The following is a 9,397-nucleotide window of genomic DNA, read 5'->3' as shown; positions in this document are numbered from 1 at the left end:
CTGAAGGGCTGCATGTGGGTTTGTAGCAAAGAATGCCAAGAGTTAGTTTAGCTTGCATGGTGGTTGCAGTGTGGGGGCTTGGAGCGTCAAAGACTATTGCTGGATCTCAAATGGTGCACTTGTGCACTTCAGTGTTCATGTTTTAGTGCGTATGACACATTCATTAATTACGCACAATAACATAGTGCCTGAAGTGCACAAGAGCACTATCTGAGACAAAATATGTGTGTACAAGCATTACACCACACTCACACAGAAACACACACACACACACGCACAGACACACGTATAGACAATGTAACTTACTTACAAGCAGTGGGTCTTTGTTTATATTACATGACACTGTTCTTAAAAAATATTGTGACTTTTCAAAACATCCACATGACAGAAAGCACTGCCGTGAACTGAAAAGTATCAGTAGGTCAAAGGAAGAATGAGTCTGTCTCATCCATCCAGTGTGATATTTGATGTAATCACTGTGCTTTGATAAAAAAACAAGTGTATTTTTTCTTCTTGTAGGTTTTGATTGATATTAAACTCACACTGCCATATTTTCAGCTCTTCACATCACCTGAGTGTGAACACATTAAAAATAATAAAAAAAATGTAACAACAAATTCAAATGTATAAATAAATAACCTTGAATTTTATTCCACAGCTCAGATGCAAGAATGTCATTTTACCCTTGATACTGTAGTGCACACGAGACTGACTGACGCTACCTAATAAGTAGCATCTTCTGAAAGCATTGTTCATGTCATGATTAAACATTGGGATAGAAGAAATGATTTAACATGACAAAACGTAATTAAATTGAGATTATTAGATTACCTGAAATAACTGTTATTCAATGCGGACCATTTAAAAATGTAGTTATCTGTTTTCAAACAGTAATCAATGTGACAAAATGATGATCATGAGAATGAAGAAAAAATGCATCTTTTCCACTGCCGTTTTTCTCGTGGGCCTACAGCTCGATACAGCGCGACTCGGCCGCCACTTTGTTGCCTTTTGAATAGGCATGACACAGCTTAATCGAGATTTAGTAAAACAAAAAGTGGCGGCCGAGTCAAGCTGTGTCGAGCTGTAGGCCTACCAGAAAAACGGCAGTGGAAAAGAGGCAATAATGAGCTGATTTTTGAATTTGCTCTCTGCATCCATTCCAGCCTTTTGACAAAACAATCATAGCTTTCGGGAATGTGCTCACCGCACATCTGTTTCTCTCGAGTGTCCCGAGAATGACCTTTGACCTTTGTTTCTGTCACCGCAGCACAACATGCCCTTCTGGAGGATATCTAGCCACTCCGACCTGCTGGCTCTTCACCAAGCACTGGAATACGAATACCTGTAAAGAAAAACTACAAAAAAACTACAGACACTACACTAAAACTGCAGAACTGTACCTACCAGACTCTTTTTTGTTTTTTGATTTTTTTTCTCTCTTTTTTTGTACATCTATTTAAGAAGCTACATTACACTGCTCTGTTTTGTTTCATTTTGTCTTTTTTGTCTTTTTTAAAGGAAAAAAAACTGTTGCTTAAGAAACAAATAACTGAATTGTCTTAAGAAGACGTGAGGGATGTGAGGGATTTTTTTCTTTTCTTTTGGTCAAATCTATACAAGGTCTTACTGTAAGCCGCAAAAAAAAAAGTTTTTTGTTTTTGTTGGTGTTTTCCCTTTGGCTGATCATGTGAGGTGGGACGGCGAGAAACAGCGAAGAAACAAGAAAACAAATGATAAACAGATTCTCCTTTTCCTCGTGAAGGACCTAATCCTTCATGCAACACTTAACAAGTTCCCATGACAACCCTCCTCCCCATCCTTCCTGCTTCCATAGCAATGACCTGCACTCTTAGTGTCTATCTAGTGAACACCCCATAACCCATGTAAATTATTTTACAGTTAATAGTTTTAACATGGACATATTTGTTGTTTGATATTGGAAAGGGTTTTGTTGTCTCTTTGTTTTTGTAAGTTTTTGGCAAAGAAGAATGTGCATAATGACTTGTTGTGTCTTATATAAAAAAAGATGTGTTTGTGTGTTTCAATGTAATTTTTGTTTATTTTAAATATGTAGATAAATTACAAATGACTTAACTGAATGGGGTCCCGCAACATTATTCTCCCACGGCAACACACCTCTTCAGAAGACTTCTTATTGTGTAATCCAGTGGTTCTTAACCTGGGGTGCGGGCACCCCCTGGGGGTGCGCCAGACATTGTAGGGGGTGCGCGGAATGTTGTTTGTGTTGAGGTTGTGACCAAAATTCTGCTTGGAAACATTATAATTAGGCCAAACCTAAACCAAATTGAAACATGTTTTGGTCCCCATTTAAAGTCATTAAGGTTTTCATTAATATCTCAGGCAAAAATCTTTGTAATACATCACTAAAATCCTTTTTTAGTGCTTGTACACGTTATACATGTTGGGTTGGGGGTGCACGGCTAGTCTTGTGAACAGGTAAGGGGGTGCGCTGAGAGAAAAAGGTTAAGAACCACTGGTGTAATCAACACTCACTGGCCACTAGGGTGCATCTGATGCCCCTTCTATGAAAATGAACTACAAAAGTTTTCTCAGTTTTTCGTCATGTTCTAGAAGCAAAGGGATCAGCTTGGCAAAACAGCCAGATCATAGGGTGCACCCTGTTGAATTGCTTGTTACCCCGTATAGCAGGGGTGGGGAGTCTCGATTTACAGCCCTTGAGGCCGTTCTACCATCCGGCCCCCGATGTAATTTTAATGTTATGCAGCTTCACAAGAAATATGGCATATTTTGTTAGAGAATCTCAGACATTACATTTGCAATACATTCAGGAGACTTAGAGAAGGTGGGGTCTTTTTCAAAGGTGGCTGCCTACAATACAAGCCTAAAGTAGGCATACAGGGGGAAACCCTGGTTTGTGTTCGTAGTATGACCCTCGGAGGACTTTTACGGCCCCTGGAGGAATTTGAAGTGGCCCTTCAAATGAAAAACGTTCCCCAACCCTGCCATTCAGTAGTTGTACGTGTACATCAAATGGCTGTAGTCCAAGTTAGCATTTACACGTGTTCATGACAACTTTTTCAAAGTTCAAACCAAAGCTCGGAATGGGGAAGAAGAGTGCTTTCAGCGACTGAAGGTACTGTGGTTGTTGTTGCAGAATGGGCTCATCTGAATATTTCAGTCACTGCTAATCTACCGGTAGGCTACTTGAATTGCCATGTACGACCATCTCTGAGATTTGCAGAAAATGGTGCAAAGAGGAGAAAATATCTAACACAGCAGCAGCAACTTTGTGAACAATGCCTTGATGTGGTCAGACAATTACCGAATACAGTAGTTTGGGGTGACGAAAAGACAAAACCATCTCAAACTAATAATTGCAAACCACTGAAACTTGTATTTCTTATGGCCCATAAGATAATCTAACTGTACAGAACCATATCAAGGAGCATTACATCTCTGCAAAGTCAAGCACAGAGTACTCACAACTGCAGGCACATTAAAATTTGCAATGTAATGATAGCAAAACCTTCCCAGAACCTCACGACACCTCGGATTCGCATGCATTAAGGTCAGCCATGGGTAAGCAGTTGAGTCAGGCTTGCAGGTTCGACTCCAGTCCTGCCAGGTTGTTGGTGGTGGGGCCAGTAATTAATAGTACACATCAGTAAGTAACAGTAATTAACCAATACGTTCTCTTATCCCTCTCCATGAGAGGTACCCTGAGCATGGTAGGGCCTACTGTCCCACCACACTGGCCCCTTGCACAGATGAGGCATAAAAAGGCAATTGTGTGCGTTGAGCACTGTGCTGTGGAGTGATGTCACAATGAGAATAGGCATTTGCAAGGTGGGCTTTCATATCCATAAAGTCCATCCCACACATTTCAAAAGATTAGCCAACTAGAACTTTCACACTTAACACATTGTCATACAAATTCTGTGACTTCTACAAACCCCAACTCCGGTAAAGTTGGGACGTTTGGTAAACAGTGAATAAAATCAAAATGCTATCCTTTTCAAAACATTCAATCTATTCATTAGATGGAGAATAGTGAAAAGACAACATATTGAGTGTTAAAACCGAGAAAAAATATTGTTTTGAGGGACATATGTACTCATTTCTAATTTGATAAATGCAACACGTCTCAAATAAGTTGGGACGAAGATCAGTGAAATTTAGTAAACATCCAAATAACATAAAACAACAAAGAAGAACATTTCAAAATGAATTGTACTGACGGACAATATAGGTGTCCAGGTATAAGATCATCACAGAGAGGCTGAGTCACTCAGAATTAAAGATGCAAAGGGAATAATTACCATAGTTATTACACACATTTTTGAATTCCCTTTGATTTACCACGATTGAGTGTATATAAGACATATTTTTGTTATTAAAATCATTGTATAGGTTCATGACATCATGAAATATATATTGGCTGTAGTCTCACTCTAGCACTCCAGGAATTAGAGCTATTGAAAATTGACCATATTAAGAATGCTTAATGCGTGCAAATGATACAGGGGTGTAACATTCTCCTAAGCACTTGAGCTCACTTGAAATAGACTCAGAAGACATGGGAAACTGTCCTTTGCTTACTGAAGTCAGCAGAATTCTTTTTGACAATAATAGAGCATTGCACATCCTGTGCTACAGTGAAAATGGACCATCCAACTTGTGTTAGTGCTAACTTCAAAAGTCAGCCTCCATGATGGCATGCGGGTGCAGTAGTGCATCGGTTAAGACTTCACTCATCTGTTCTCACTCATTGACAGTAAATATTTACTCTCAATGGTTCTCAATTGGCTCCATCATAAGGACCAGCAGGTGATAAAATGGTGGGCTTTTGGCCAAGACCTGTCACACTGTAAGCACTACAGAAAGGAAAACATTGCAAAACATGGCAAGAAATACACCCACCATTTAAACTGGTGAAATCATGTCCAAGATAGGAATTAACAATGTTTTTTTATATATAAAATCTCATCGGTTCATGTATTTAACTGTTAAGTGTTGTCTTTTGTTTTGAATCTTCCTCGACATTTGCTGCCATTTATTGTCCCTGTCCCAACTCTTTTGAGACGTGTTGGATTTATCAAATTAGAAATGAGTACATGTCCCCCAAAACAATATTTTTTTCTCGGTTTTAACATTTAATATGTTGTCGTTTCACTAATCTCCATGTAATGAATAGATTGAATGATTTGAAAATGATAGCATTTTGATTTTGTTCACTGGTTACCAAACGTCCAAACTTCATCGGAGTTGGGGTTTGTACAAAGCAAGCAACGTCATTTAGAGGCAATATGTTATGGGGCCTTGCTCAAGCCACTTCAATGAAATTACAGATTAAGGTGTAGTGGGGACTAGACGGCAACCCTCTGATCAAAAGCCTCCCTCCCAAATCATTGGGTCAGCGTTGTGTATTCTCACCTCTCCTTCATGCCTCATGTAGTTTTACGATTCACAACTCAAATTGTGAGAATGGTAATCCCTAAAATTGGCTGAATAATCTCACATCCAAATAAGGTGCACAACATATGAATCATGTCAATGCATCTTCAGATCCTACTGAAGCAACACTATTCCATTATCCAAACTCCCATCCTCCCAAGTCCTTGCGCTTCAGTATGCATGGAGAACACAGTTTCTCCACTGTCAGGCTAGGCACAACAACTTTTGGGGGACATTTCCCCATTCAACATCCAGATTGTAAATGAGAACCAGAAAGGGAATTAGCACAACGGAAGTCGGGAGTTTGGATAATGGAATGGAATGCATCTCAGGATTACCACAGTAAAGCAAATTTCCACCAACAGTATTTAATAATCACATTACAACCAGAAGTAGTTTCACTCCAAAAGATTTTATTCAGCGCTTTACTTCTTGGACTTGAAGTACTCCTCAATGACGTCCTTGGCCTGTGACTCTTTGCCATAGTCCTGTGGGAGCAGACAAACAAACATGGGATAAGTTATGTTGCCCAGCGCAGCATTTAACGCACATTTACAATAGCAAATTCTGATCTAAAAAACACTATTTGACCAGTCAGTTTACGTCGCGTACCAGGTAAACCATATGGCAAGTCCACTACCGCAAGCAGTTTACACAACTTTCAAGACATCGTTGCATAGAATGACTGGAGTTCATACGTTGTCCCCCTTTCACCCCAGACAATTTCCTACCATGAAAATCTATAAAGGAGACTGCAATTAACTACACCTACTGGCTGCATCTCAGTAAGACTTGGGTAACATAAGGCAAATTTCCTCACTCTTGTTTCAGAAGAGGGAGCCAAGTTATCATCACAGATGCAGCAAGTAAGCTTTCCATCACCTCGCTGACCCTTTATGTTACTACACACAACAAGGGGTCCTCCACAGCTACACAAACCAAATCAACATGGTCTCATCCAGACAAGTCACTTTGACTAACCAAACTTCCAATATGACTCAAAAAAGGTATGCGCTTGGACTCAAATATTGCCACCTGGTAAAATGGCATGAAAGAGAACTGAATTGCACAAACTTCTTTACTCCTGCCATGATTGCAGACTTATATCACCTGTTGCTTTAGTGGGTTCAAAGCCTTCTGCCCAGAAGCAGCTACAGCATTCAGACAAACTCAAGGAGCTCTGCCAACTGCTCAGTGAAAAACCAAATATATGCTGCACCTCAGAAACAAACCCTTCAGAGAGAAGAGCTGAATTGGGCAGAGAATCCCATGTGTTTGCTCAAAAAGAACCCTTGAGTAACTCGAATGCACTCAAAAATAGCCCACAAGATTTACAACACAGCTCATGCCACTTGTTCAATATTTCAACCAATTTAAAACAGACACTTTGGCTTTTTATGTGGCATGGGGGGGACTGACAGTATTCCAGTCTACAACAATGCACCTTTGACAGGGAACTACAGCATGCCATCACAGCATAACACAGTGCAGTCCAAGTCATTCAGTTTAACCCTCTGAGGTCTAAGGCTTTTCAGAGGCTTTTAGGCTGCTTGCACCACCCTAACATTTTCAAGTATTTTCATTTCATATATATATATATATATATATATATATATATCTGGAACCTGGAAGGTCTGAGGTTTCTAATGGTGTGACTTATATGCTTCAATGACAAAAACTCACAGTTACAGATTTGTTTTTGGAGACACATTGCCCTCTGAAGGGCACTCAGACCTCAGAGGGTTAAGTCCTTTCACTCGGCAGCCATCTTGGCTACGCTTCGCACTGACCATTTGGGATTTTATTTCAGAATAGTCATGCACAGAATTCCACGACATACGTTCTGCTTCACGGTCTGTGAGATGAAGTGGCCGCGGACTCTGTGCAAACCCCATGCGAGTAGCTACCCGATATGAACCGCACATGTCAACAGCAACCGACCGGCTGAAGCAGATTCTCAGGGCATGCTGCTTGACTACGAGCAGTCGTAAAAGGTTGTGTCGAGAAGATCAGATAAGTGACAGCGCCGTTCAGCAAGTGATTGGCTCTCGTTACCGGACAGGTGGGAGGGAGGGCGGCAAACGCCATGTTCGGGTAGCCACATGCTCTCGTTCATTTCTATGTAAGGTTTTTTGAGTGTGCCATCTCTTATACAAACTGTCTCTGCAGTGCATAACCAGGTCATTTGGCCTCACCTTAACGACAACACAGCTGCAGCCCACCACCTTCCTGGGTTTGCCCTCGCGGTCGATCTTGCACAGACCAACCCACTCGCCGAGCTTCTTGTTGTCGTCGACCTGAAGGGTTAAAAATAAGACCAATATTGATTAGCACGCATTCATACAGAAAGCACAGACCTCTTTACTGCCCCCTTCCAACGCTGGCTGCATCTCAGTAAAAATTGGGTAACATTGGCAAGTCTCCTCACTCTGTTTCAGTAGAGGGAGCCAAATTATCATCACTGATGCATTTAGAGCGCCCATCCCATACACCCAAGTACAACCTAAACAATCACAAAAATGTAGAACACAAGTGTGTGGACAAATACCGGTCTATACTTTACACAGCACACTGCACTACACCAAAAGCATGCTTTACTTGCCGAAGGGGTTCAAAGTGATAAGGTTGAATGGAGTACTTAGCCTTTAGCACTGATGATTGGATGTCTTCAAACAAAAAAAATAAGCAGCAAATGTGCATTACCTTAATGAGGTTGATCTGATGCTCAGCGCAGAGGGCCTCCACCAGTTTGACGTACATGGGCTCGTCACAGTTTGATGCCAGGACGCAGAGATGAGCCTGGCGCCTAAGGATAGAGTTCAAAAACACCCCATTACAATGTGCCTTTTACCTCAAAATAAACACAAGAGTTACCTGTGAGCATCTCAGACAAAATATTGGGTAACGATGGCGATTATCCTCACTGACATCAGTAGAGGGAGCCAAATTATCATCAGCGATAGCAAACTTGGGAGTCTCCAAAAACTCAAAAAATGCAATTATTACAAAAGTTGCTCACTTGTCGAGAGCCTTGGCGGCCTCGCGGATTCCACGCGCTAGCCCGTCGTGGATGAGGGCGGTCTTGAGCACCTCGGGCAGTGCGGTGTTGACATCCATCACACCTCCGGCAGCGATGCTGGGGGGACACGGGACAAAAAAAAATCACATCATGACAATGTCTGGCTAACTGTTGGAATTCAGGGGTCTGTATTTCAAGCCCGTGGTGTTTCTTCAGATTGCGTGTCTCACTCATGATTAAGAGTGAAGGGGTATCCGACTAAAGAAAGAGGATCATCATTTCAACACCAGGCTGGGAGATACAACACTATCAGAAACCTTCGACTGCTGACGTTAGATCAGCCAGTACTGTTGCGCATCTCAGAAGAACCCAAGTTTGAATGCAACAGCTATATAGACACTCCATGCAGAATTAACATTGCAATGCCCTAATATTGCAAGACTACACCATGCTAGTGTCCATAACGTGGGTGAATTGGTAGCGATACTTGCAATAGCAACACACCGGTCTCTGTTTTAGACAAGTCAACGGCGCGGTAGCACCAAATAACACAATAAGAGCCAGCAAACTCTGAAGAGTTGGGACAATTGTGAATTACATTTATTGGTTTACAAGCCCCCGTTCCCGCAAAATAACTTCTCCAAGTGAGTGAAGTGCTCTACCCAGCACGGGGATGCTAGTCACACTTACCCTTCCTCGGCCATTGTAGATTTGCGATGGATGGTGGACTTAAAATTCTGTAATGGTCACAAAATATGAAAGCTGTGTTATTATACATATCAAACATTTATATTAGAAGACACGGAACGTAAAGATGGTTGTAATATCCGATGGATTGTCCTGGAGGTATAGAAAACTCACCCAACCCTATCTCTGATAGTGGATAAAGAGGACGTCATGACGGCGACGGGAATCCTTTATCAGAGAAAGGACCCAAGA

General features: G+C 41.4%; 2 protein-coding genes and 3 non-coding genes across 13 annotated transcripts in view; 1 reads left to right on the top strand and 4 right to left on the bottom strand.

The window, feature by feature from the left end:
• eya4 (EYA transcriptional coactivator and phosphatase 4) overlaps nucleotides 1-2,085 on the top strand; it is a 111,820-nt gene extending 109,735 nt beyond the window's left edge. For all 9 annotated transcript variants that reach the window (XM_063223452.1, XM_063223453.1, XM_063223451.1 and 6 more), the window contains one exon: nucleotides 1,271-2,085. In XM_063223452.1, coding sequence (XP_063079522.1) covers nucleotides 1,271-1,351 — 81 coding nt within the window. In that variant the 3' untranslated portion in view covers nucleotides 1,352-2,085. The remainder of the gene's footprint in view (nucleotides 1-1,270) is intronic.
• A 3,747-nt stretch (nucleotides 2,086-5,832) lies between these two features.
• rps12 (ribosomal protein S12) lies at nucleotides 5,833-9,388 on the bottom strand. Its single transcript, XM_063223442.1, has 6 exons — nucleotides 9,320-9,388; nucleotides 9,149-9,195; nucleotides 8,459-8,575; nucleotides 8,143-8,245; nucleotides 7,635-7,736; nucleotides 5,833-5,927 (listed from the first exon to the last, which is right to left on the bottom strand). Exons 2-6 carry the CDS (start codon nucleotides 9,160-9,162, stop codon nucleotides 5,865-5,867), a joined length of 399 nt encoding a protein of 132 aa, XP_063079512.1. The 5' UTR covers nucleotides 9,163-9,195; nucleotides 9,320-9,388; the 3' UTR covers nucleotides 5,833-5,864.
• On the bottom strand, nucleotides 6,216-6,301 carry LOC134469573 (small nucleolar RNA SNORD100). Its single transcript, XR_010039039.1, has one exon. It is a non-coding gene; the product is annotated as a small nucleolar RNA SNORD100 (small nucleolar RNA).
• LOC134469572 (small nucleolar RNA SNORD100) lies at nucleotides 7,825-7,908 on the bottom strand. Its single transcript, XR_010039038.1, has one exon. It is a non-coding gene; the product is annotated as a small nucleolar RNA SNORD100 (small nucleolar RNA).
• Nucleotides 8,319-8,403, bottom strand: LOC134469574 (small nucleolar RNA SNORD100). The gene has a single exon (XR_010039040.1). It is a non-coding gene; the product is annotated as a small nucleolar RNA SNORD100 (small nucleolar RNA).
• Nucleotides 9,389-9,397: the final 9 nt, after the last annotated feature.

Source organism: Engraulis encrasicolus, chromosome 18 (genome assembly GCF_034702125.1).
Source record: "Engraulis encrasicolus isolate BLACKSEA-1 chromosome 18, IST_EnEncr_1.0, whole genome shotgun sequence".
In the NCBI taxonomy this organism is placed as follows: Eukaryota; Metazoa; Chordata; class Actinopteri; order Clupeiformes; family Engraulidae; genus Engraulis; species Engraulis encrasicolus.
Note: the sequence above shows the minus strand (reverse complement) of the source record. Positions and strands in the feature narration are given on the sequence as shown.